General features: G+C 39.8%; 1 protein-coding gene across 1 annotated transcript in view; it reads left to right on the top strand.

Moving 5' to 3' along the window:
* CRYBG3 (crystallin beta-gamma domain containing 3) overlaps positions 1-27,262 on the top strand; it is an 81,085-nt gene that overhangs the window by 18,732 nt on the left and 35,091 nt on the right. The window contains exons 3-7 of the mRNA XM_018916885.3: positions 6,782-7,215; positions 18,196-22,660; positions 23,656-23,703; positions 24,047-24,162; positions 25,137-25,284. Of these exons, the coding sequence (XP_018772430.3) occupies positions 6,782-7,215; positions 18,196-22,660; positions 23,656-23,703; positions 24,047-24,162; positions 25,137-25,284 (5,211 nt within the window). The remainder of the gene's footprint in view (positions 1-6,781; positions 7,216-18,195; positions 22,661-23,655; positions 23,704-24,046; positions 24,163-25,136; positions 25,285-27,262) is intronic.

A 27,262-nucleotide genomic window follows, 5' to 3' on the forward strand; every position in this document is an offset into this window, starting at 1 on the left:
CTTTTGTTGAAATGGAATCTTATAGGTGGTACCTTTTAGTTTCCCAGGGTACTTTGTTAAATTGATGGTTGATATTAACAGCTGTATGTGTTGAGGGGATATTTTAAGATCATCCCATCTAAAGTTCTGGTAAATTCCCTTGCAGTACTAAAGATTTTTAGAAAGAATGATCTTGAGATGTGCTTCTCTCTCTGCTACTTTACTTCTTCAAAGAAGGTGTCATTAGCAGGGAACTTTGTTTCAGGATAGGTGGGGGGAAAAAAGGCTTAAACCTTGGTCTGTTTAGGTCAGAAAACCAGCAGACAGGTGAAGCAAAATTGTGGTGCCAGGTGCTATAATCTGCCAATAGAATGTGAATGCAGGTGGAAATCACACTGTCTCATCCTGTTCCCAGTGTACTGTCACCTTCTCCTTTGAAAAGGTAAATTTCACCTTTTTTTTTATAACCCAAGCTTCAAGAAATTGTCAAATAAAAGAGAACAAAAATTGTTTAATGTTTGTGAAAACATATTCATTAAAAGGCAATGAAAGAGTAGTACTGAAGGACTTTGGGGGAAAGAACAGAAGTAAAACAGACAATTTACTTCTGTTCTCTCTGGCTCTACAGTAGCCCTTGAGGTGATGGTTGCATACTCAGAAGTGAATACCAGTTTTTAATCTTCAATCAGAGCTTTAAAATAATTTAATGAGAAAATTCAGAAGGGAAGATTTTTGAGCAGCTCTGCAAATGGTGTGAAGAGAAACTTTTAAATTAAAAAATTAGTTTAGTCATTCTAGAAACTTTCACTGAGTAGAAAATCCCCTGTGAAGGTGACCCAGCAGAAACTTTTTTTCAAATTGTACCTCCTTTTTTTCTACCTTTTCATTTGAAATGTTCACCCTGGCCACTTTATCTGTTGTTCTCGTCAGGGAATGTATCTCCAGATACTTCCTCAGATTTTGGGAGAACACTATAGAGTTTCAGAGAATGCTTGTTTCATCTTTTCTTTTCTCATCTGTCAAATTAAATATACATTAATGAGTCCTTGCTGTTTCAAGAATTCAAATGGATAAACAAATTTTTAAAGTCCCAGTGCTGAACTTTGAACAGATGATGTTGTCTTTCCAAATGTTAAATAGTCATTGACTTTAAATAGGTTTGTTTTTAAAAATGCAAAACTGATACAGTTTAACTAAAAGTCTCTTCCTGTTGTTTAACTTTTACTCCTGATTATGATGATGCCATGATTTCATTAGTTTTCTAGTTACTTTTGTCTTCCGGGGTTGCCATGACCTGATTTTTTTTCTGTCAAACCAAGCAGAGAAATGAGGATGTGGAAGGAAAACTTCACAGTATTAGAAAGCCAAAATATTCAGGTTAATTGGGTATTTGTAGAGATACTGAGTTAATATCTTTAACTTAGATTCCTCCAAAACCCCAAGTCACTCCTTGTTTCTTTTGGGGTTTTTTTTGCTTTTTCTGATTAGTTAAAAGGTTTGTTTTAGTGAAGACTACATAGTTTTTTACAATGGTGGACCTCCCTTACATCTACACCACCACTCTAATTACTGGCTTAAATAGGAAAAACCCATGTGGATTTAAGGCACCTCAGTGTGTCCTACTCACTGAGAAAGAGCAGGAGATTACACCAAAGGTGCTTTCACTTCCCAGAGAAAGAAAATCTGTTGAAAAATCTACATTAATGACTCACTGTGGGGATGAACTACCCTGCCACCAGCCCCAGCTATATCACTGTGGATTTTGCTTAGCACAGAGAATTTATGTACTCTGTCAGTGTTCAAACTGAATGAGATGCTCATAATTGTTAAATGAAATGCAGCCATCGCAGTGGTGTTGAAAGGTCAAAACTAAAGCTAGGAACAAGATTAATTTTCCTGTACTGTATGTGGCAATGCCTACATGTGCTACTTTGTGCACCCCACACTTTGAAGCTGTTAATTAATTTCTAAATGCCAGCAAACAGAAACTCAGGAGTAGCGCTGTGACCCGTTCTCAGATCAGGATGTTGGGGTTAAATGACTTGTTGGAAGTCCCTGGTGTGAATTAGTGATGATCCTAACTTTCTGATGGCTGGCCATCTCCTCCCACAAGCGCAGGAGAGATGAGGTGGTAGAAGGGTGTCTGTGCAGGAGGCAGGATGCTCTCAGTGCTGCAGGACAGGCAGCCAGCCTGAGAGGTCCCTGCGCGGCTGTCTGGGGTTTCTGCTTCGTAATGAGCATTCATTCATGGGGAGGGAAATCCCAAATGTCTGGCAGTTGTTGGCTGCAAGCTAACGCTTTGTTCACAGAGATCTGTGTTTTGATGCTGGTAATGTTTTCATTTCCCTCGTTAGGGCAATAAAAGAGGTTGTATTTTTGGCAGATGGACGTAGCTCTTGCGACTGAGAACCTCTGGCAATTCAAATTTCAGCCACCCAGCTGCTTTACAAGGAAAAGATGCTTTACAAGGGTGGTCACAAGGGTTCCCTGCGGGGCAGGAGGTGAGGAAAACTGAGGTAACCTGGCAGGTTACCCTCCTCGGGGTGCTGCTGTGCCACCTCGGGGGTTGTTCACCTGGGCCTGCCTGCAGCTGGCCAAGGGCGGGTGTCCGTGCTGAGGCCTGGAGTGGATTACAGCCTGGAGAGCATAAATCAGCTGGGATAACAATCCTGCCAGCCTGGAGAGGATAAATCAGCTGGGATGACAATCCTGCCTGGGATGTGGCAGCGGGGGCTTGTCCCCTGAGCCCCAGCTGGGAGGCTTCAGTGCAGCAAAGTGGGAGCACAGTGCCCAGACACAACCTCACTTATCACTGCAGTCTCCTCCGTCACCTGATTGAAGTTCTAATCTTGTTTCACACTCTGCCACTCCAGCCTGGTTGCATGTGAGGGTACAGGCCCATAGGATAATTCAGGTTGAAGGGACCCCAGAGTGTCACCCAGTCCAGCCTCAGTTCAGCTACAAGGTCAGGCCAGGTCACCCAGGGCTTGCTCAGTGAAACTCACAGGAACGAGTTGCCAAAGGACTAAAAGCTAATTAAAGCTTCATGAAGCATGTCACAAGCAGGAAAGCTCACAGAGAGTGGGAAAGGGGAGGCAAGGGGAAGACTGATGACAGTTCATTACAAGAGGAGCAGAAAGAAGCACTATAGCAGGAAAATTCTTTTCCTTGCATCAGCAAGGATCTCAAAGGGGATCTGGCAGGTCGGTTTCCACCCAGAAACCACTGTTTTCTTGGTGAACCTGAGAAGCTATTCAGACTGCTGTGACACTGTTAGAAGACTTTAAATTTATTTTTTTTTTGACTGATGACATGAAGTGTAGGCAAAACAAGAGTCACTGGTGTTCCTGCAGTGTAGTGAGTATCAAACTGCCCAAGCTTAATTGTGACAAGGAATCAAATGCTCTGTCAAGATTGCTAGAGGCCCTGACTGCTGAAAACTGGTGGGATGTACCATGGAAAGGATTACTTTATACGAACCCTACGCCCTTACCTTTTTTTTCCCCGAGTGCTCACAAGGGGCTTCTGTCAGAGACAGACTGGGAGAGAGGCAGGGGAATGCTAAGTGAAAGTTTCTGTGATACTGGCTCATGGAATTGCTGCATGTTCATCAGGCGCTCGTGCCTGAAGGCTCCTGCTGTGCTGGAGGCTTACTTGCTTTCGTAAAGTAAAACCGAGTGCTTTCATCTCAGTAATTTGAATATGGCACCATCTTAAAATACAAACTTGAAAATCTGCAGCGGGAACAGTGCTGTTTGTGTAATGCTTCAGACTTTGACTTGAGATTTTGTGTGCAAATGATGAAATACCAATAGCTCGAGCTGTCTGTTATGGCGAAGTAGAGCAGGAGGGAGAATATATGGAGAGTAGGATTGATTATATTGAAGGGAAGAAAGAAGGATTTGCATAGTTTCTGTGTTAGGACTTAATATCCACATATATCTTCAAATGAGCACAGTGTAAATGCTCTCTGTGGCTTTTTTTCATGCAAGACGCTATTTATGGTTAAAGGTATGGAAGGACCCTTTCATATTAAAGCTTCCTGTTCTTTTGATTTACCAAAAGTTAAGTAAAGAAAGGAAGATTAAAGAGGAAGCAAAGTCTAAATAGATTTCTGTTTCTAGAAGCAGAGACTACAAAACAGCTTTTCAAGCTGGGCATAAATTATGCTCACAAATAAGCAGCACAGTCTTTACAAGTGTTATGTCTCAAAGCTGCTCAGAGAAGACTTTCACATGTAGAGATTTAACTATATTTGATGTCTCAGCTCCTAATAGGAAAAAAAACCCAAATCCTCCACTAGTTCTTGAATACAAATAGTATTAAAAAATGGGCAAAACTGCACCAAACAAAACAACAACAAGCAAAACACTTATAAGACTAAACTGTTGTCAAGTTTTTAATGTAACAATTTCTTTTATAGTAATGCATTTAGTTGTTTAACTTCATAGATATTTTAATAGTTAATATAAATGTTTATGGCTTAAAAGGGTGTGCAAAGAAAAGAATAAGATCTGTGTGTATTTCCTGCACTGAGGTACTCTTTTAGATTAGACAAATCTGTGTGAACAGTACAAAACTACAGAGAAAAGCCTTCCTTCACTTAAAGTTGAATTAGAATCTGGCATTAAAGAATGCTGAGGTATTAGTCAAAGTGAAGGAAGAAAATATGACGGTAGAAGCTGGCGTGGTGAACCATTAACTCATCAAATTTTGGAAATAATTTTGTTTTCTTGTTTCTGTTTTGTATTTCCTTATGCAAAGTACTCAGTTCCTCTGAGATAAAGTCAATTATTCAGGAGGTTCATTCCAGGCTCGTGTGTTACTTGTGTGATACTGAAGACAGCAGCCAGAGCTGTGGCACATTTACAGGCTGCACTGTTGGCATCTTCATTTCCAGGGGTGGGTTTGGGTGGAGTTGACATGTAAAGTGGTAAATCTCTGGTCCCAGAGGGGTGACTGCACCTCTTTGTGATGCATCAGCTGATCAGAGCAGTATGTGAGGGAGCAGGTGAGGTTTGTCACAGGTGGGATGAAAAAAGGCCAGAGTTTGACTTAGCTCACTTTTAAAAGTTTACCTAGAAGTTCAGTGTGGTTGCAAAAGTGTCTTGCCTGTACACAGAAAATGGACGTTGCATGGATTTCTCAAGGACAAATTAGTGCTGTTCAATTTCTATCCTCACACTTCCAATAAACAATTCCATTTTCAACACATGCATCTTTTAATATTAAACAATTGCATCTGCTCTGTATTTAAAGGGTAAAAAAGCATTGCTTGAAGTTTAAAGACCACTGCTTCAGTATCACTAAATATATCTTGAAAGTTCTTAAGAAATTGCTGTTCCCCAAGGATGAAGCTGAGTTCATTAAAGCACTTTTTTCATCATTAACATGATCCTAGGTGGCCTATTAACAAATAAGCCTGCTGGCTTATTTAAGATGACTTCAAGTAGAAGTAGGATTGGTCACCTAGTGGAAATAGTAGCTTTCTGTGTAGGTGTTGCCCCAATTTGAAACAATTACTCTTATCCAAATGCATTGTTGACACAACTAAAATTTGCATAGGACTTTTTGTTCATGTTCTTTCCCACTCCTGTTGAGCAGGATAGATTCCATCTGAGAAAAGCTTGGGGTAGCTTTAATCTGTTAATAAACTGAGTTGAATCAGGAATTGAAATTACAGGGTTGTACTGTAAAGATAAAATAGGCAGCAATAGCCTATGGCACCCACTACAAAGGGTGGGGATGGAGGAGGGAGGTGCTTCCCAGAAAGCTTCAGTCCAGAGAAAAAACCACATTTGCAGGTTGTGAAGCTGAAAATGTGGCTATGAGTGGTGTTTGTGAAGCCTTCCAGTGAAGTTGCATCACCCTTTTGGGCAGATGGTCTTGACAGAAGTAACATGAGCTTGGACAGCAGTCTCTGGATCTCTGAGAGGAGCTGACACAGAGGAAATTCAAGGGCATAAATTGGTGAGGAATAGAGCTTGCCTTGCCTCTGGGTGTAGATGCTCAGCTGAGTTGAGGGAAGAAATGAACATGTGGTTTGAATGAGGTGAAGCCCTGCCTTGGTGCTCATTCATTTCAGTTCACTGATAGGGCTAACAGGCAGTTCAGAAGGTCAGAGGTGCAGGGCTGGTGCTCTGTAGGACCTTGGCTGTGTGGAAACCAGGAAAAGAGTGCTGGAGACTGTGGGAGACAACAAATCCATTTGAAAACAGCTGTGCAGTTGAAGGAGAGCTGACCAGAGGGTTCAACGCCAAGTTGCTAAGGATAATAGGTAGGATTCACCTCTGGGATGTGAGCTGAGTTTGTTTTATCCCCATTCTGTTCTCGATTCTCCTCGGTTTCTCAGAAGTGCAGAAGGCTGTGGGTTGTTTGTGTTTGGCTGTAATTCTGCCTAGATTTGCAAGCTGAAAACTGTTCTCACAAGCACATGGAGGTTTGTTTGTGAAGCTGTGCTTTCTGAGGGGATTAGTTTGAAGTGTGAAATAACTGTTCCTTGCTTCTTCCCCATGTTTTTGATGCCAGTTGAAGCAATTGTTACCATCTGTCTTGTATTTTTTTTTCCACTGCAGCTGCTTTGGGAATATTCTAGCCTGTGTTAGTCCTTTCTTACTTTTTGTGGAATAGGGTCCTTTTTGGTACAAAAAGAGAAGACAACAAGCAGTGGGCTTTACCTTTTTAAATGACAGACCTCATGAAAGGAATACAATGCATAGGTTCAAATTAAAATCAAGGAATTTGGGAATGTGTGAAAATGATAGGAACCATCGTCTTTATGTGCTTTTTGTATTTATCTTAGGCTTGTCAAAATGAAGAGAAGAACCGTTCCACAGAAGACCTTAGCAAGTCTGAAATCCAGGAGGAGCTAAAAAAGGCTAATAGCCTTCCTAGTTTGACTCCTGCAAGCAAAACATCAGATAAAGACAAGCAACCCCGAGAAGGCTTTTTTCATTTCCTTGGCAGCTTATTTAATATTGCAACAAGATCATCTTTGGTTGAATCTAAATCCTCTACCTTCCAAGATGAACCCAACAGATGTGAAAAGGATTTACAGAACACAAATACCTTTCCAAAGGACATGCAGCCAAAGCACCCAAAAATTGAAGAGCCTACAGCTAGAAAAAAAGAGGATTCTGTAAATAAAGATGATGCCATCTTAAATAATATTGGGAAAGAGACCACACGGGATCGTCAAGGAGGCAGGAAACAATCCTCAGATACTTACTCAGAAAAGTAAGTTTTAGAATTTATTATTAAATATGTTGATGATTGTGTGTGTGTACAGAACTATGCTGACCAAGTTCAGCTGACTGTATAAGAAATGTCTGTCATTTCTAAGGGTGGTTGGAGTGTTCCTGACTTGACTTCGTGCAAAACTGCAGTAGCAACTGCCCTAAATAAATGAGCATGGGAGAAGTCAACTAAATGCAACAAAATATAACTTTAAAGAAGTTGTTTAGAAGACTCCTGACTAGATGTGGCATTTACAAATATGTTAAGAAAAAGAAGGATAAAGAGCTTATTTCCATCCAGATTATGGCCCATATAAAAGTGAATGTTTGTCTTTTTTATATCTCAGAAGTTCAATATGTTTACTTCTGCAAGTAAGGCTTTCTCACTTTTAAATTATCTTTCCTAGTTTATTTGACAGGATTATTTTTGCTTGTGTGATTTTTTTTTTCCCCCTAGTTCTTTGGGGTTTTCCTGTTTTTCACTCAATTTCAATTAGCCAAAACATGGAGCATTCTTTATAGTTCTGTAATATTTTTAAAAGAAGATTTAAAAAAAAAAGTGGTGGCAAGGGCATCATTGTGTGTTTGAGAGTAGAAAACTTAAAACACAAAAACACTGGCTGTGGTCAACACTCTGTATTACAAAACCTTTTGACTGTCATAAACATAGATATTAGTTTTCCAAAATAATTTGTAGCTGTTATGTTGGAAATTTGGCTGCTTGTGGGTCGGCACAGCATGGATTTGGAGTTGGGTGTGAATGCATGCCTGTCGTACCTGTCCAGTTTTTGATGGGTGTAGAACATGGACTTGTTTGTGGGCAGTGGATCTGCAAGAGATGATCACTCAGACTTTCATTATGGTCCAGAATATTTATTTCAAATTTAAGCAGAAAGTAGTGATTGGGAGTAACCAATTGGTCTCTCACAGTGCTCCTTCTTGCATTGCAGAATGGGAGGATGGGCTCAAAAGAAATACCTTTTTATCTTTTAATTTTTTTTTTTTAATTAATTTGAGTTGTGCTCAGTCAGTTTATTGGTGGCATATGAAATGTTTCATCTCCATGTAGGAGGTCAGAGACAGGCAAAATAGCTGCTTGTTGAATTCCATTTCCATACTGGGGATGTCTCCAGCACTCTGCCCTTACCTATTATTTGGCAGAATAATTATTTGAAGCTTTATATTATAAATGCAGTGGCTGATCAGGATATGAATAGGTGATGTGATACTTATTTAAGTGAAGTTTAAACTGTATTTCCACCTTCAAAATACAGTAATTAATAGTAATAGTAGTAGTAATGGTTGTGTTCTTGTGAGCACTCTGGTTTGGTCTGTGACGTGGTCGACTGGTTTTTATCCCAGACTCTTATAATGTTATCACTCATCTGACTGAGCTTTTTCCAAGCTTTAACTCAGCACCAGCACTGCTTTGATCAATGCAGGAGAAAAGTTCTCCTCCCCTCAGCTGTTCACCAGGAGCGTGGTGTTACTTGGTCTGGTTCCTGAGCAAACTGTATTCCCTAAAACCTGTTGGGCAGGCTGGGTTGCTGCATCAGTCTCTTGCTGCTATTTGCTGTTTCTGTAGTATGTCCTTCACTGTCTATGCACAATTTACAGGGTAAGATGGATCTCATTCCCCTTTTTCTTCTTGTGAATTCTTCATAAAAATTTATATTAATAAAATAAGGCATTTATCAAAGTTTGAAGAGTTTGGAAGGTGTGGGTATTAACTCGAAGTGACCTCTTTGCTCTGTAGAGAAACTTTTGAGTTATTTTCGTTTTCCTAAAGTCAAAGTTCCAGTTGGATTTTTCAATTGACCATCCTTTGGTGTTGTCCTGTATTGTTAGGTAATCTTTGCAAACCAGTGTAGATTTTTTTCAGTGTAGATTTGTCTCATGGCTAGGCAAGCATGAAAGAACGTGTGTTGCTAGTTTGGAGGTAAGGGAGGGTTGACCTATATACAGAATTAAACTTTTCCATGGAAAATAACTTTTTCTAATGGAAGAAAAATTGTATTTTCTTTTCATGGTAGCTGTTGTAAATTAAGAGAAACATTAAACCGATCTATGTCCTTTTAAGCTCATTCTCAAAAGTACAGTGTACATTCTGCCCTTTTTGGCTTGGGATACTAACAAGTTAGACAATCTCTGTGTAACTTTAATTATGTTTTTCTCTGCCTGACCACACAATGTGAACTGCTCTTCTGAAGCAATTAGTAAAGAAAAATTGGAATGGCTGCAGGGAAGCAGAGGCTTGCATTGTTTACCTTTCTAAAAAGTTTGAATAACTGTTTTTTTAGTAAGGATAACTGGTTTTGGTTTTTTTCTTTTATGGAAGTGGTTGTGCTGGATTTGTTCTCTTTCAGCTTATAAAAGTTTAAAGGATGTAGAGTAGTTTATTCTTTCCACTACTAGCTGGGTTTTTTACTAAATATTAACTACCTGGTATTCAATTAGCATGGCTAAACTGTAAAAATGTTCTTGGTTGCTGCCAGTGAGCTGAAGAGTCTTCTTGGGAGTCGATGCTACAAGCACAAGAGGAATGATGGTGAGAAGGGGTAAAGACTTAGCACACAGCAGCAGGAAGGTGTGGAAACCATGAAGAGCAAAGATGATGTGAACCTAAGAATGATTGAGCCCTAAAAGTCATGTGAGATGTGCTAGTGAGCCATTTAAAGCCAAAAGTGTTCGTTCCATTGATTGTTGCATTAAACTGCAATTTCAGCATTTTCTGTAGAGGCAGGACGTGGAAGAGACCTTTACAAATCCTTGTGACCACTGCATTATTAATCTTACAGCAGTTTCCTTTGTCCTGAGGAAGATGTAAATGAATTTGTTAATTCTAAACTGCAGTGAAATACAGCGTTAGGGACTGTCTCTGGTTAGTGAGGAGGTTGCAATAAGTGGAAGAGGGATGGTTGTTAGATTGCATAATCCCCATTAGAGTTGTATAAAAAAAGAAAGCCTAAACCAAACAACCTTTCAGATTTCAAAAACCTACCAGATGGTCTCAGATGCCTCTACTCAGACAACCTCATTCTCCTCATATCCTTAAAGCAATATTTGGTGAAATACAAGGATATCAGAGTGCTCTGACCTGTAAACTGAGGTTAATTTTGCCCTCAGTGGGAGGTCTGGCACTTGGTAAAGACTTGAGTTTCCAGGCCTTGAGCCAAGGAAAGTGGAGTTCATGAGCTCAGTCTGTGGAAGTACATGTTTTTGAGGGACAAAATGTGTAGGTCACATTATTTATTCCTCCATCACCCTGTCTGGTTGGCTCAGAGGTAATTTGTACCTCAAAGGCTTTTGCTCCTTTAATCCCAACAGTGGCAAGTGGTAAAGGAGGAGCACAAAACACAAAACCATGATACATTTGGCAAAGTCTCTAGACAACAATTACTATGGACAATAATGGCAGCACAGAAGATGGGTGAGGAGAGTTGGGCTCAGTCTCCAGTTATTTCATCCCTCAGTCTTCCATTTCTCTGGGGTGCTTGAAGGTTTCTTTGCCTTGAAGAATTGAAAGGGAGCAAGCAATTGCAAAGTAGGTATTTGCTACTTAGAGTAGAAAAACCCTCTTACTTAGGTAAGATGGCAGCTTCTGGGTAGAATAGTCCCCTGTGGCAGACTGGTAGGTATAAAAGTGAAAACTTTGTGTTTACTCTTGGCCTTTGCACTCCTTAATCATGTTAAAAGACAACCTTCAGCTGATGAAATAAGCCCTAAAAACAAAACCAGGGAACAGTGGGGGTGCACTTCACCTCATTTCTCATTGCTGAAACTGTACATGAGAGAGATGATTTCATGAAGTACGTGACAAATATTAAACACAGATTTGCCCCATTATCTTTCTTTCCTATAATGTAAAATTCTTTCACTTTTACATATATTGCCTGTCACTAAAAAGCAGTGATTTGTCTTCAAAATTGAGAATGGACTTCCTGCAGTGAATACCTGCCATCTTCTCGAGAATCCCTATGGTGGTAATGAGTAGTACCTTGTGCAGGTGGCTGAGGACAGAACTTTGGTGTTTTCCTCCTGCCCCAAAGACATATGACCCACATCTGTTCCATTGACTCTTTGCCATTTGTCTATTTTCTAGTAGATTTTTTTTTTTTAAATATCCAGTAACAATAAGTGGATGGTACAAATAGTGGTGTGCAGAACAATAGTGCTTGTGAAACTGCACAGCTTGTTCTGGAGTTCAACAAGGAGGAGCTTTATTGCATTGCTGAACATGGCTGAAGAGAAAAAGATCAAAATTTTCCTTAAATTTTTCCACAATTTTCCTCTAAATATTTTGATTAAGTAGTCCTGCTTAAGACAGTAATACTTGAATTCAGCAAAGTATTTTAAGATCCCATCTTCTGTTATGAACCTTGTAGATATGGATGTGAGAAAAAACCCAGAACCCCACAACTGCAAGGGTTTTCTTACTGTAGGTAGAAAAGGGGGTGGGGGTGATTTCCAAAGCAGATGCTCAAAATAAGCATTTAAATTTCACACCCTACTAAGAGCCAGGTACTAGGAATAACTTAGTGAGAGCATTGCAAGCAATTTCATTCAGAAGGGAGGTAGCCCTAAGGAAAATGACATTTCAATCCATTTCCAGTTCTGTGAAGGAATTTTTTAATTATTATTTATTTATTTTTAGATCTACTAAACCTGTTGTTATACATCTAATTGATGTATGTTAATATTAGCAAGTAGTACTTCCCACCTTGCTACTGTCAGCAAATCCTGCCCTTTTGTTTTGATAGAAATACATCTCGTAAAATCCTTCAAGCTTACATAATTCTGGTTAATAGGTTTGTTTCAGAGCTTGTAATTCTCCTTTGTATTGCTTGTCAGAGGCAGGCTTGTGGTGATCACAAAACACAGCATTAATTTGTCTGATGGATTGTTGTGCATTGTGGTTTTGATTTCAGTCAGTAGCAGCAACATTCATCTTTCTCTATAGATGCCTTTGGCAGAAAATCAAGAGTGAATAAACAGGAATTCATCACTTAATTCCAGACAGTGGTCTCATCAGGTAATCCCTGAAAGTGGGGAAGCAGCTGTATTGATTTGTTGATCTTTTGATGGCTTTCTGGCCATGGAAATGCAGTGTTGTTCAGTTGCTGGTGCTCAGGTGGGCAGGGAGTCATTGCTGAGAATGACCTGCTGCCACTTTAGGAGGGGCATAAACTACCTGGGCAGCTTCACCCTTCTAGGTCAGCCAAATACCACCCAAAATTAGAAGGCTGTCCTGGGGCAGGAGCAGGATTATGCCCCTGATTTCCTGGGTGAACTGTGGAGGGTGGTCACTCTCAGGGCTGTGCTGTGGGAGAAATGCAGAATTCTCTACCTGCTAGAGAGGGGTGCCTACCCAGAGATGGGATGTGGTCCAAAGGAAAGGTTCTTGTTGGTGCCAAAGCAAAGATTTTTGTGTTTCTGAAGAACGAAACTTTATATTTTAAGAGTAATTCTTAACAGATGTGTGATGCAAAACTGAGCTAAATAAATTAAATCAAAAACTAATTCACTGGATTGTTTTCTCCACTGAATTTTCTTTTTTTGGTAGGGTTGTTCAACTGTGCAATGTATTCTGCTGAGTCAAACCTTCTGCTTTTCCTACCACACCTGAAGCTACACTCTTGTTTGAAGAGTGCAAAAGAATGTCTTGGCTTTGATTCCTCATTACATCTCAGAAGAGGCCAAGGGGAGTGGCTTTCTTCAGCCTTGAGATGAGAAACTAAGGAGAGACCTCTCTGCTGTCCCCAGCTCTTGCACACTAGTGAGAGCAGCGGGTCTGCTTGTCCCTGCTCCCTGGGAGGGGCAAGTCGTGGGCACCTGAATCCCTGAGTGGGACAGAGGAAAAGGGAGGGGCAGCAAGTGAGGACAGTTCTCTCAGGTGTGGGGTGGGAAGGCTGGCTGCTGCCAGGTTCTGGGGCAATAGGGCAAGGAAGGGCTAGGAGTGATCCCTTTGTGCTGGTCTTGGTCTCGCAGCCTCTGGTGTTTTGGGTCAGCCTTGATGTGTGCTCTCTTCCTTGAGACTCAAAGAGTAGGTTTTCCCAGATGTGGGAAATAATCAAGAAGTACTACCCTGAAGGGGAAGGAAAAACATTCCTTCCAAGGTCACAGAGACTGTGTTTGCTTTTATTAAAATTGTCGTTGGTTCTTAATTGCCCTTATGGAACATTAGCTTTGAAATTTCCTGCAGAATCAATTGCGTGTAAATCACTTTGTTCAATCAAACTTTTGACCTTTTCAAACATACATTGTGACGTCCCAGAACACTAAGTATTTCAGACTGCAGATTTATATCATGAAGCTACCCCCTCTGGCTAAAAAAATTTCTTTCATCTAAGTTGTGTATGGCAACTATTCAGTTAGGCACAGAGTCTTTTTTTCAGCAAGTCTTTCATTTTTCCCATTTATTAGTACCTTACATGAGCACAGAAACCAGCTGGCTGAGTAAGCTGGGTTCCACCAGAAGTTGTTTCAAAGTGACTTTAGGACATTTGTTTCCAGATGAAGTACCTCAATATAATTTTTTTTAAGAGCTGTCAGTTAACTATACAGTGGAATAAAAGCTAAGTGGAATAAAATTAAAATAAACAACAGTGTAATTTTAAGATGGTCAGAGAGGGATAGCCAGGAGTCACAAGTACCAAATCTAGATGAGTGATTTTCAGCCTGTAGCCTGCAGATCCGTCTGGTAACTCCCTCTGTGAGGTCTATGAGAAGAGATTGGGGGAATCATGCATGGATATGTTTGTAAAAGCACTGGACTGCTGGAGTGGGGAAAAAGTATCTGGAAGAGTGAGGTAAGAGGGGAAAATTCGCCATGGCATGTTTTGGGAGAGGCAGACTGGGCAGCAGTGTCCTGCTGTGCAGATGAACTGTTCTGCTGGGGGTCTGAGATGCTCTATCAGCCTGTGTGGTCTGCCTCCACCTTTTGGAAAATGTATGGGGCTCTCTGCTTTCTGCATTATTGTGTGGTACAAACAGGTTTGGAAGGATTGCCATCTCAATGGCAAACACTTGAAAAAATGCAGACAATGTGTTCTTTACGGGTGCACTGGAATGAGGCATTTAAGGTAGCAGGTTTCCTCCTGCTTCTGGCCTTCCAAATCAACAACACTGTTTTATAACCACTGCCACTTGGGCAAGTTACACAAGATGTCTGTCATATAAGATGTCAGAACCTGTTCCCCTTTCCTCCTTGAGTTAGTCCTCCTTTAACTTTTTATATCTTTTTCTCAATAGAAGAAATATCTACAAGCACCTACTTTTGACAAATCTAACGTAACTCATGTTGACATCCTCTCTTGTTGCTGTCAGAGTCTTTTGTGAAACTGATTTAAGGCTTTATAGGGAATTGAATAGCTGTGAGGACAGGAAAGAAGGAATCTCCTGCTATTTGAAATATGTGACAGAATTCACACTGCGTTCTTTGTATAATCAGGCTTTCATCTGCATCCTCACATGAGCTGAAAAAAATTTTTGCAAGGAGTTTTTAAGGTAAATTCTGAACTGACATTCTTTTGGTGATCAGAAATGAAAGAAGTCTCCAGTGACACTTTCAGAGGGTTTTTTTTTTTTTTTTTGTGGCACAGCTTGCTTCTACATTTGTTTCATAAGACTTACAGCTGAGTTGCTGGTGTTGCATAGGAACATGGGTTTTCATTTTTTAAATGTCTTGTTGCATGGGAGCATTCAGAGTGAATATGCTTCTGTGTGCTCTGAAAGGAAATGCATTAGAACTAAAAGGTCTGCTGGTAAAATTTTTTATAATATGCTGAGGAGCAAATTCTTTGTCAAAGGTCAGAGACCCTGAAGTTGCCTTGTCTGTAGAGGATAGCTTGGTTCTGGTTGAAAATAGAGCTCACTGACAAAAGTCTTGGTAGAGTGAAGCCTGCAGGAGAGCAGAGCTGTGTGTTGGAAGACACTGGCACAGGCTGGGGCTCTGCAGCTGCAGAGGGACTGGAGCCAGTGCTCCTCAGATTTGGGTTTTTGCACAATTCTCCAAGGGGCAAATGGCTTGGAGTCTTCTGACTTCAAATTGGTCAATTGGAGCATAAAATTCCCTGAGAAGACAAACAGAGAGCAAAAAGAATTGAGAGAAATTATAAAGGTTGCCACATAGGCAAAAAAAGCTTCTCAGTATGTTTTTTTTTTTTTTTTTTGTCTGGCCTTCTATAATAAATTTTGGAGGGATATGTAGCTTCAGTCAGTGTGGATATGGAACCCAATCATCCTGGCTTCTCCTTGGCATCCCTTCTGAAAAATTTACCTATTCATCCCATATCTGGATGCTTTGGGTTTCAGAATTTCTGAATTCACATGAAAAATTCAAAGGCAAAGTTGGGTACAGAAGACAACTGGAAAGGTATATTCCAGGTTTCTTCTGGAATACTGGTTCTCACCACGTGTTTGTACATAAATCTGAATTTTTCTCATTGCATGTCATACAAAAACATCAACCATGAAATAAAAGACACTCAGTAAAAGCTAGTTCTTGTCAAGCTATTTATTTATAGTCATGCCTTAGTTTTGGTGAAAATGAGTGTTTGGCATCTTGCAATACCATTTATAGCTCATTTCAAACATGTCATTACAGTTGATCTGTACAAGAATCCATAATACTTTTATTTTTGAGGTTGGCCAAAGTATAGAGGAGCTGGTGGAGTTTGTAAAAGCTTAAAAGTGATTATTTAAAGCAGGAAAGGTTACTCAGTGAGGTTAATTCTTAATAAGAGCATGATCAGGTCTTACATTCTTAAGACTTATTTTTAGTATGACTGTGACTGATGCTGAGTAAATATACTGCACTTCAGAACTCAACAGATCCTTCCCCTCACATTTTTAGGATATTTGGAGTTTTAGAAAATACTAGAATACAATTTTCTGTGGAAAACAATAATGAAATTTTTTTTTTACTACCTTTTTTCTCCACTGTGTTTTGGTTTTTTCACTCAGAAATGTTTATGTTTCTTGGAGGGTTGTGAATCCTCAAGTCAGCAATTTTAACAAATGGAGTGTGTGATGTTTAGCAGCTACCACTGCTGGTATCTCTGGAAACCAAACTGGTGCTATAGAAGACTAAATGTAGGCATCTAACTTGGCAAGATGGGAGATGTGCTATTTATACAGGACTTTCCTGTTTCCTCTGTGACTTAATATACCTGACCAACAAGCCCTATATTGAGATTTTGCTCCATCACAGATGATAGTGAATTTAATCCCAATACAAATCAAGTTCTCACAAAGTCTGAATGCCCATATTAATGTATTTTTTCATTAGCCTAAGGGTACCTGGCAGTGTAAAATGTGCATATAAATGACTGTTTATATCTTTCTCTTTCAGTGTTTATGAATATGAATAATTCCACATTTAGTTCACTTGTGTGTATTCTTTACTTGTGATTTTAAACAGCAATAAGTTCTCTCTTCAAAATAAAATTAAAAGTGAAGTGAGAATCTTGGCCTCTAAAATCTTGCCAGAAAATAGATTCTATTTTTAAATTGGTGAATCCATTCCATTTTTATATTCTTATATATCTTTTGAGAGAATATATGCTCAGAATCCATACAGATGAGATTTGAAGGTACAGTTACTCAATGATATTCAGATGTTTCAGTTTCCTTAGTAAAATGATTTTTTTATTTCTCACTAAAATTATTTGTTCTCAACTGTAGAGCTGTAACAACTTCTAAACAAATTGAACTAATGGAGAAAGGTGCAAAGAGCTTTTAGAAGCTATTAAGCTGTCTTTGTATATTGCAATGCTTTTATATTAGAAATCAAAATCTTAGCCAACACCTTTTCTTGTTGCTGTTATTTTTGCCCAAGACAATATCCTGAAATGAGTAGGACAATTTTCCAGACAGCTGAATGGCTGATTCCAACATTCCCTGTGTTAGCAGATATAGGGCAGGTTTGAGAGGGTTTCTTCTTAGTTTAAGTGGAGGCTGAGGCAGAAGGGAGTTCAAGTCTAGTCTGAGCATCTACTTTTATCTTAAGGTGAAGAATGGAAAAGCTGACAGTGACTGATTTTTGCAAGAATTCTTTAACAGGCGGAAAAATAGGGGGGAAAGAGAGAAGCATTTGAAAGAAAGGTGGGTATTTGTGATGTCTCATAGTTTTAAGAAAGGAGAAAAACTGCTTCTTCAGAAAATTGAAAGTGACAGGCTCTGAACTTATTTTTAGTATTATGAGAAAGAGCAGTGAAGGAGCAGGATCACAGTTCCTCTGTGGTGTTTCTTTCATTTCTTAGTTTTTGCATTCACTGTTTTTTGCTGCTAAATTTAAGAGTAGTGAATAGCGAGATCTATCAATTCCTTGTAGAATTTCTAGTTTTCCCACTTTGGTATTCCCTCCAGCATCCCAAGGGTCTTCATTCTTACCCATTCCCCATTCAATCTCTTTCCTTACTACCTTGTGGTTCAAAAAAGCATCACCCGTTGTATACTTCCTTTTGTTCTCCAGAGGTTTTGTGTCTTCTCCTCCTCCTGTTTTTTGACAATATGTTGAGAGCTTGGGTAAAAGTTTAAATTTCAATTCAATATTTTAATGAATGTTAGTACAGTACATTTTTTTCCATTTTAATGTGCAGGCCTGCTTTAGAAGGATCAAACATCTTCAAAACAGGATGATTGATCATGTCTCTGCAAATGTTGCCTTGCAGTAACACTTGTCAGTAGTAATTCCCTTGTCTGGTACAAAATAAATGGTAGAAGTTGGTTAAGCCAGCATCTACTTTTTTACTTAAGCTATAAGTTGTCTTTTTTGGAAAAAGATGGTGTCCATATCATTTGTCACACAAACCTGTATTCAGCAGAAGAAGGAGGAAAATAGTGTTGAGTGCAATCTACAGTTTGTACTAACCTGTGGGATAAAGCAGTACTTTACATCATCTACAGCTAGTGCTAAACTTTATTATTGTGCCAGCAGTTTATTGTTTGTCTTCTCTGATATTGATGATCCTTGTTCCAGGCAGACACGACGGAAGCCAGAGGCACCCGCAGTCACATATGCAACGTATCGGGGTTCTGCAAGGATCAGGCAGCTCCTGAGGAACCAATCAGAAACTGGAAAAGGAGAGAAAAGTCCTGAGAACAGAAATGGTTCAACAGTCAAAGACAATGGAGAAGTCCAGACAACTCTGTCTATGAAATCAGGATGCCTAATAGAAGAAAATGGAAGAGATGAGGGTGAAGGTCACCAAGATGATGCCATGTTAAATTCTTCAGCAGTTAGAGTGGGAAGCAAACAGTTTGGTAAAGCTCAGCATTGCATGAGCAAAGGTAAACATGAAAGAACTGCAGAGGCCACAGCTTCATCCACTGAATCATGTCATGAGTTACACTTAAGAAATGCACCTGCTTTAGTCGCAACAAAAGTTAAAAGAACGTGTTCACTAGATTCATTATTGCCATTTAGTGGTAGAAAGAGTGGGATCCTAACCAATTCCACTTCTCAGAGTACTCATTCCCTTCAAGTCAGTTCTGCAAACTACTTGGTTGGAAAAGAAGATGGACTGCCAGGAGAAGCAAAAACTCTCTTTCAGACAGACAGAAATGCTACTTCTAACTTTGATAAAGAAAATTATTGTAGTAAAGCAGGTAATAAAGAGTCCCCAAAAGAAATACAGAATAATTGTTTACATTCACCTAAGTCAAAAAGAAAGACAGTTAATGAAGAACTGCAGGAGGGGAAGGGAGAACTTTGCTGCAATCATCAAGTGAATAATCATTCAGAGCGAACATTGGATGTCCAGAGGCTTCATTTCAGTACCACTACATTTCAGCAGGAAGCAAATCAGCACACCAGGAGTGACAATAAAGACGGTGATCCAAGAAATGGCGAGGCACAGAAAATTGTGACAGCTGTGGAAAGAGAGCAAAATCCACAGAACTCTCCTGCTACTGTTCTTTTTCCTTTTAATCAAAAAATACCTACTTCACTCAGCATGGAATCCAAAGGAGGAAAGTGCTTGGCCACAGGCAATCTAACTGCTTCAGTGTCATTTTTTGGACATGATGAAGATACAGTCATGGACAGGGAGACTTGTAATGAAGATTTGAGTGGGTCAGGGAAAGCAGTGCATGTACAAAATGGTCACGGGCTAATCCATGTGGAGAATTCTAAGGATACTGCCTCACAGCAGGCTGGTTTTCCTTGTCCAGGAAAGCAGAGTGAGGAAACAATGAAGGTTTTGTCTGAGGTTGCAGTGGAAAACCTTGCCAATGTGTCACCGTGTGCACGTGGGTGTCAAAGTGTGAAAACACATGTTGATGAGCTGACAGTGCTTCCAACCCATGAGTCTGCCTCTATGATGGTTCCTCATTCTGCCTTGAGATCTGAAGGAAAGCCTTTGACCAACCATTCTGCTCTCACCTGTGAAAAAGATGATGTATACCTAATTTCTGAATCTCCACCTGTTTCTGAAAGCAGGTGTATTAATTTTTCTTCCAAGAAGGAAAACAGCAATAAACTTGGGCTATCACCCACAGTAATTCATTCTTCATCTGACAAACAAGGAAAAATGCTGCCTTCTGCCACTAACTCTGAAAATGGCCAGATTGCTGCTTCTGAAAAGGACAGCTTTATTTTTCATGCAGAATCTGGGAGAATAATCCCTGTGAACAGGATGACTGAGGGGCCACCTTGCTTAAGAGACCGGAGAACTTTGTGCCCAGCAAATTCTGTGGAACCTGAGATTACTCCTCCTGTGCTTGATAGCTGTGCTGATGGAGTAGATGCAGAGGTTGTTTGCATCTCCAGGCCCACTTCTCCTCCTCTGGTATCCAGAGAAGCCTCCAACCTTCCTGTTTCTGCCTTGAAGGTGTCCAGCACTACTCAGGGGAACAGTAATTCTTCCAGTCACAGAGCTAGTGATGGGGCAGATGAGGTCTTCTCCACACAACAGGCTGACAGCAGTGTCCTGGCAGAGGCAATGCCATCCCCCATCTGTCCCTTGAAATCTTTGGAAACTGCATCTGAGTCAGCCCACTCTGAGACTGTGTGCAGGGATGCTGTGGGACAGGTTATTCTTGATGCTTCTGCTCCTTTGGAAGCCCCTTCTGGCCAAAAAGCTGCTCCACCTGCCCAGGCAAATGGTCTCTCTTCTGGGAAAGGACAAGAATGTTCGTCTTTCCCAGATGCTGCTGTTTTGCTGAAGAAAGCTGAAGAAATTGTGGACTTGGTTTTACACTTGGCTACAGAAGAAATAATAGCAAAAGAAGGCTTTGGTGTCTGCCAGCTTTGTGGGAGCAAGGATAGTTTAATAAATATGGATATTACAAATTATCAGAAGGCTGAGAGTGTACAGCTGGCAGCAGGAGAAATCCAGTCAGCTGTGCAGTCATTAAAAGATTTTAATGAGCCCGGTGGAGGAGGCTCATCTTCGTTTACAGGAAATGAAGGAGTGGATACAAATAATCAAGATAAAAAGATACTCTCTTCCATTCCTGATAAAATTGACCTACATAGAGCACTAGAACTAAAAGCAAAAGAAACAGTTGATGGGGTCATTAACTCAGCCATACAAAAACTGGCATCCAATCAGCAGCATGGTATTGACAGGAAAAGGCTTTCTGGAAATGTTCAGCCTAAACCTGAGGCTGAAATGCCAAAGACTTTAAGTCTAGATATGAGGTTTCCTGCCAATGCTCAGGAACCAACAGAGATTGTTGAAACTCAGACTGCAGCTGTAAACTGTGAAAAGGCAGATTGCTTAGGTCCTCCTTTGCTTACACATTGTGTGGAAAATGGCATAGATTGGCCCCAAAAAGATGAAAAAGTAGCAAATAAAGCAATTACTCCTCACACAAATGGATTTCTTCCTACTAGCAGTTTAGCAAGGCCAGAATCAGATCTTCTGACACCAGCAAAAGAGAGGCACAATGGAAAGGTGTGTGACCATCTGGCTGCAGCAGAAATGTGTGGCAAAGTATCAGCAGTAGGTAGAAAATCGGATGGAACTTTACATTTTATAGATAGAGATGCTGCTGTGGCTGAAGAAACACTTTTGCCATTGCATTTAAAAGGTTTAAGCAATAATACAAATACACCAGAGTTCACATTGCTGCCAGCTGTAAATGTTAATTCGTCATCTTTTATGTGTGCTGAACAATGTATCAGCCTGCAGAGTGACTCCAAAGATAAAAGCAGCCCTCAGATGTCCGTGGAAAGCAATGCAGAGGACAGTCTGTACGAACACTGTGGGGAAGAGGCTGCAGAGGAAGTAAAAGCAGCCTTACAAAATTCAAAGGCAGTGGAGAGTGAAGAGGAACTGGCAGAAGGGGCAAATGAGGGAGCAGAGGTTAATACTGGGTTAGATACACAGTCCATGGTTCCTGCACTGTCTGTTCCTGGAGAGGGCAGTGAAGGGAAACACTGCTTCAACACAGTCTTTCTCCAAAGTAATGAGAATCTGAAGCTGGCAGAAATCAAGGGTCAAGACATGGAGAGAAATGATCAGCTTGAAGAAAACGGCCTGGACTGCAGCAATGACATGAAGGAACCAAGAGAATTTTTGGCCTCTTCTCCACTAATTGAACAGTGGGAAAACAGTTCTTTTACCATCATTTACGAAGGTGCTCTTCAAACTGAGAACAAATCCGTCTCAACTGATGAGATACAAACTGGTTCTCTTTCTTCTTCTGATTTGCCTTCAGATAATAGAGATGATCTAAGGTGTGCTAGAGCAAGGAACAAGCAGGAGTCAGTGTGTCTTTATGGGCAGGACAGCAAGGTGGGCGAAGCAGCAGAGAGCCGCGGCTCAGAGTCCTTCCTGAGCGTGGAGGCTAAGCGCTACAGAATTTATCCTTTCTCTCTGTCTCCCATCTATGAGGATGACAGCTCCCAGGAAGATGTGCTGTCCACGGATGTGTCTCCAGAAAGCCGTGCTGGGGGAGTCTCCAAAGACAGCTCTGAGCACACTTCTGTGCTTTCCCTCCTCCAGTCGGTGTCCGAGCGCTTGCAGTTCACTGCTCGCTTCAGCGATGAGGAGGAGGATGAGGAGGATGGGGTGGAGGAAGAGGAGGAAGAACCTTCATATGAGGAAGATATTCTTGATGTTGAGAGAGAGGACAACTGCCTTTCCAGTCAGTGCAGAGGGAATTTTAAAGGAACCCCTCAATCAAATGACCAAAGTAGATCTTTTCTTGAACAATCATTTATTCTTTCAAAAGAACAGTTTGACTCACAGGAGCAACCAGAGCATTTTCCAGTTGTGTCTTCTCCCAGTCAGACACCTTGTAAACCTGTTCCAGAGAAAGCTGATGCTGCTGTAACACAGCCTCCTACAAGTGTGTACTACCAATACTTGAAATCTGCCAGAAAAGGCCCTTCTGAAAAGGGGACCAGATTTGGAAGCATTCTCCAGGATATGCTGCAGCCAAAGATTCATTGGTTTCAAGACAACACAGTGCCAAAACTGGAAGAATTGTCAGCGGTAAGATGTCGTGTCTCATGATATTTCTCATCAAAGTTATAGCTTAGCCCAGATTCAAAGTTGCTACCTCCCTATCCTCCTTGCTTCCTTTTAATTACATTTTTATCATAAAAGCAATCAAAAGTTTTTATCAGAAGTTATTAGGCTTTTTTTATTTCATAGTTTAAAAAAAAAGTCTTCTGATAAAATAAATTTTAAAAGATAGCAGTCTTGGTTCAGCACACAGGTGAAAGTGATTTATCTATAAAACAGAATATGTGAATAGAAGGTAAAATAGGGAAATATGCATAATAAAAAGTCTCTATGATAAAACAAGACAGACTTCTCCATGTTAAGGACATGTCAACCTGAAGATGATGGAATTGCCTTTTATATGAAAATTGTTCTTTTATTTCTTTCACTTCTGAGATTAATAGAGTTGTCTTGTCCAAAAAATGTATAACTATCAGCTTACTGGGCTCTTTGATTGTTTCATCACAGTGTCTTCTACAAATTATAGCTCAGTTAGCAAGTAGGTAAAATAGCTGCTTCCATAGATTAGGATTTCTTTTTTTAGTTTGCTTAAAGCAATGGCAAATGAGGGTATGGAAAGAGTTCGTCCCATGTTTAGGATCTGAAAGTGCCACACAGACCAAGTGTGTAACTGAAGAAGTCTTTCCACGATGGTGGGAATACTCCAGTCTGTGTTAGATATATCTTTTGTTCTTTCCTTGTTAAGAAATGCAGTTTATTGTTTGCTGGGTAGGGGTAATACATTTGTAAAGGTTATAACTTCCATAACAGCTCTTCCTTCCTATCACATGCTGCTTTCTGCTGATTGACCCTGTTAAATAATTTACACCAGCTCTGAATGGCAGTGAAAAAAATCTTGGTTTTTTTTCTACTAAACACAGTTGTGTACTTGTACAGGAATAGTGGACCCAGAATAATCTGCCTGTGCTTTGTGCCACTATTGTAGTTGTTAATAGTTGTTTGCCATGTCCTTTTAATTTCAGAACCTCATTGACAGGGCAAGTCTCAAATACAACCCAAGACCAGGGAAGGTAAGCAGAGTTTGTGTCACATAAATCAATATGATACATGGAATAATTTGTCATACTGTAATTTTTGAATGAAAAGCATCTGAAGTTGTTAGTCTCATTTTCTCTATTTTTATGTATTAATAGCATGTTCTTCCCCATGCTAATAGTGAGAATATATTATTTAAAATCCTACCACTAGTAATTTTACTGTCTTTCTCAGCAGTTGTTTTCATTCAGTAGAGTGTTTCATAAAAGAAGAAACTGTGTAGCCTCTCAGTTGAGTGGGCACAAATTGCAAGCAAAAAAATAACTCTGCTCTGTGTTGAAATGGGCCCTCATTTGCATGCATTGTGTATTGTTTCAGATTATTATTTATGATACTTGTGGCAACAAAAGTAAACAAGAAGTTCATTCAGATGTGCTAGATGCCTCATCGTGGATCTTTCCCGTTGGAACAGTACTTAGGATAATTAGAGGATGGTAAGAAATCCAGGTCATATTTAAATAGTCTTTCCAAAAGACTGCCTGTGTGTTCCTCTTGTGTTTTTATTTCTTTTATTTATGACATATGTCCCATCTGCAGTAGTGTCGTTCCCTTGCTTTATAATTAGACTGATACCAGTGAAAAAGCATAAAACAAGGCTTTAAATGCTGCACTAAAAAAATACATTGTTTCTCCTGGGAGCTAGCTTCAAACAGAAAGTTTCTAATAGCACCACAAGTGAGTTTAGAGCTCTTGCCTGAAGTGCTGAGCCAGTGCAGCCATAATCATGACTAGAAATATGTGTATTTAAAAAAAAGGTTTATTTTTACAGTTCAGTTTCATTATACAGTAGCTGTTGCAAAAGGACCATCAAATGAACATTCTCAGCTGCTAGTTTTCATGTGGCATTGAAAGGAATGTGGCTACAGAAGGATATATACAGGAACCTTTACGTTTGCAAGCGTTCCTCAATTTGCTCTGGGAAGCTGGACCAGGTCCGTGTCAGTTGTTGCGTTGGAATTTAATTGGTGGGGCTTACAGGGAATGTTTTTGACATTCCCTGTCAGCCATGTGTGTCACATTTATGCAGTTTTCAGGCAGCCTTGTGGGGTTTTGCATACATTTCTTTCACATCCTAAGGAATTATGAATGCCATTATTAGTATGTTTTCTGCCTTTTATAATGTCTGCCTGAACAGGACAGATTTTGATGTGACAGTTAGAATATTTGGCCTGGTAAAATAAGGCTGCTCATTCACATTGTAGTTTAGCTACATAGCTGAATTTTTATTTTATATTTTTTCCTGGAGAAGAACAGTATATTTTACTTTTCAATACCAAAGTGAATGTGACTACTGAGGGACAGCATAAGAAAGATGTGATATTTGTTTTGGTAAGAAGAGCTTTTTCCTGGACTTTCCATCAGATGTGCTCTACCAGCAACGACTCAGTTCATTTTATCATTATTGCAGTTGGATTTTTTATGAGAAACCAAAGTTCCAGGGTCGAAGACATGTACTAGAAGAAGGAGAAGCTGTGCTGGATCACCTTTGGGATCTCCCAGGCACAAAGCATCATCAAAGAAACCTCACAGTTGGTTCCATCAAACATGTAACAAAGGTAAAGACTTTTTCCACAATATTCTCACATGCATAATTGATTTGTTGGTCACAATAGTGTATTTAATGGATAATATGTATGTAGTGTTCCTGACTTTATTCAAATTTGCTATGACTCAGTTTTTTCCCTTTCTAGGTGATAAGTGCCAGGGCTTTTGCTGACCTAAATTTCCATTTCTTCCTGACTTATTGAGCAGGTGGATTATGTTTCTTTGCCACCACCCTCACCTGAAACAGGCTCCCCTGCTTTTAGATGTTTACCTGTCCAGTTATTTGAAATTAAATTGAATAAATTCATTTTTTGGAAGTTTTTATCTTAAGTTGTCTGCTGTGTCTGTATGGCTTCTGCTTCAGTAGTAGTTGAGTTTCCAATCCAGTTTGTGCAGTGTAGCCTCCAAAAACTGCTGCCATTCCCTTTGCAGCTTTTGTGCCATCTGTAGGATTTCATCTTGGACCGGTGGTACACCTACAGCATGTAGTTCTGCCTACAGCCATCAGTTTAGAAGGCTTTTTGTTGAAAAGATAACAATCAAGTGTCCAAAACTAAATATAATGCATCCATTGTTGTTCTGTGAATGAGGAATATATTTTCCAGATCTTGTGATTTAAGACTTAGTGGTCTCTTTGTTCAGTGTAACATTCCAGTTGCTCACAAGGCAGTGGCCCTTGCTGTGACTGGATTATCATTTGTATCACAATGTGAAAGATTTCCAGTAAAGTGGTTTCTCTGTTTTCTGCTGGTATAGAGGTCATTTTAAAATTGATAACCTTTTTGTCATCAGTACAGGGGAATAATGTCATAACAATTAGAAATACTTTTTCATTCTCTTAAAAAACTTAGAAGTTAATTAATTCAAAAAAGGCTGACTGAAGGCAAGAATACTGAAGTTAACATTTATTTGAACTAAACATACTAAAAGCCCTTGACCAACATGCAATATGAATGTTGATCAATAATGTGGAAGACAACTGAATAAATGAAGGTATTCCACAATAGCAGCCAAGGAAAGCTGGATGTGTCTCGGCTATGAAAGAAGAATCTTGGATGGGAAAGACACTTGTTTAACTTCATCATGCTTGATGAAAACCTTTGCAGTACAGCTAAATAGCTTTGACTTTTGTTCTGGTTTCAGTCTGTGGTTCATTTATGCAGAGCACAGATGGAAAGCTTTGTTACTTCACACTAGTTCAGTAATCAACACTTTCCTCGTGTAAATTAAACCTCTAGCAGATGTGGTTGGTGAGTTTAGGGCCCTCGCCAGGCCGGGTTTTGTCCTCTACACCTTGATTCATGAAGGTATCCCTACTTTTTTAGGTAGTTTTTTAGCTGCTGTGGAACTGCCTTTGGAAGGTAGTTTCCTGAAGGGCTACCTTTTTTTTTTTTTTTCTGTGACAAATATAGGCTTTGTTTTTATTTGACAAATAGTGCATTTTTTCAGTCAGCTGGTTGTGTGTGTATTTTACTGCCATTTTCTTTTTCATAGGCTGCCAGTGTCTTTTCTCCAGGGTAGTTTGGCCATACTGGCTCTGTGTCCAGGTTGTCTGGCTTGTTTTCCAATTTTTCAAGTTGTTTTCTTAATGGTCTTTGTTTAATGGCTGCTCAGTTGCCTTGAGTTATCAGATTTGAACATTGGCTAAGTCTTTGAGAAGAAAACAGCTTGCCAAGAAGAGGATAAACAGTTTTTTACTGAGCAAATTGTAGGAGGTACATTTAATATTTTATTTTCTACTAGCATATTGTCTGAAGAGCAGTCTGCCAGTAGTTTTGTGCTCTTGTTTTGGCTTCAAGCCTCCCCAAAAAGCAGAGATTCTGTTAACTTTTTTGTTAGCTTGTGGCCTGGCTAACCATGGATATGCATTAGGTGTATCCATGTGTATTTAATTTCAAGAAAACTGTGGGGAGGAGATTCCAAAGAAACAGATTGTGCAACCAGTAAAATGAAGACCTGTCTGAAATGATGTGGAGATTGATTTCCTCT

The sequence above is a fragment of the Serinus canaria genome, chromosome 1 (assembly GCF_022539315.1).
Source record: "Serinus canaria isolate serCan28SL12 chromosome 1, serCan2020, whole genome shotgun sequence".
Taxonomy (NCBI): domain Eukaryota; kingdom Metazoa; phylum Chordata; class Aves; order Passeriformes; family Fringillidae; genus Serinus; species Serinus canaria.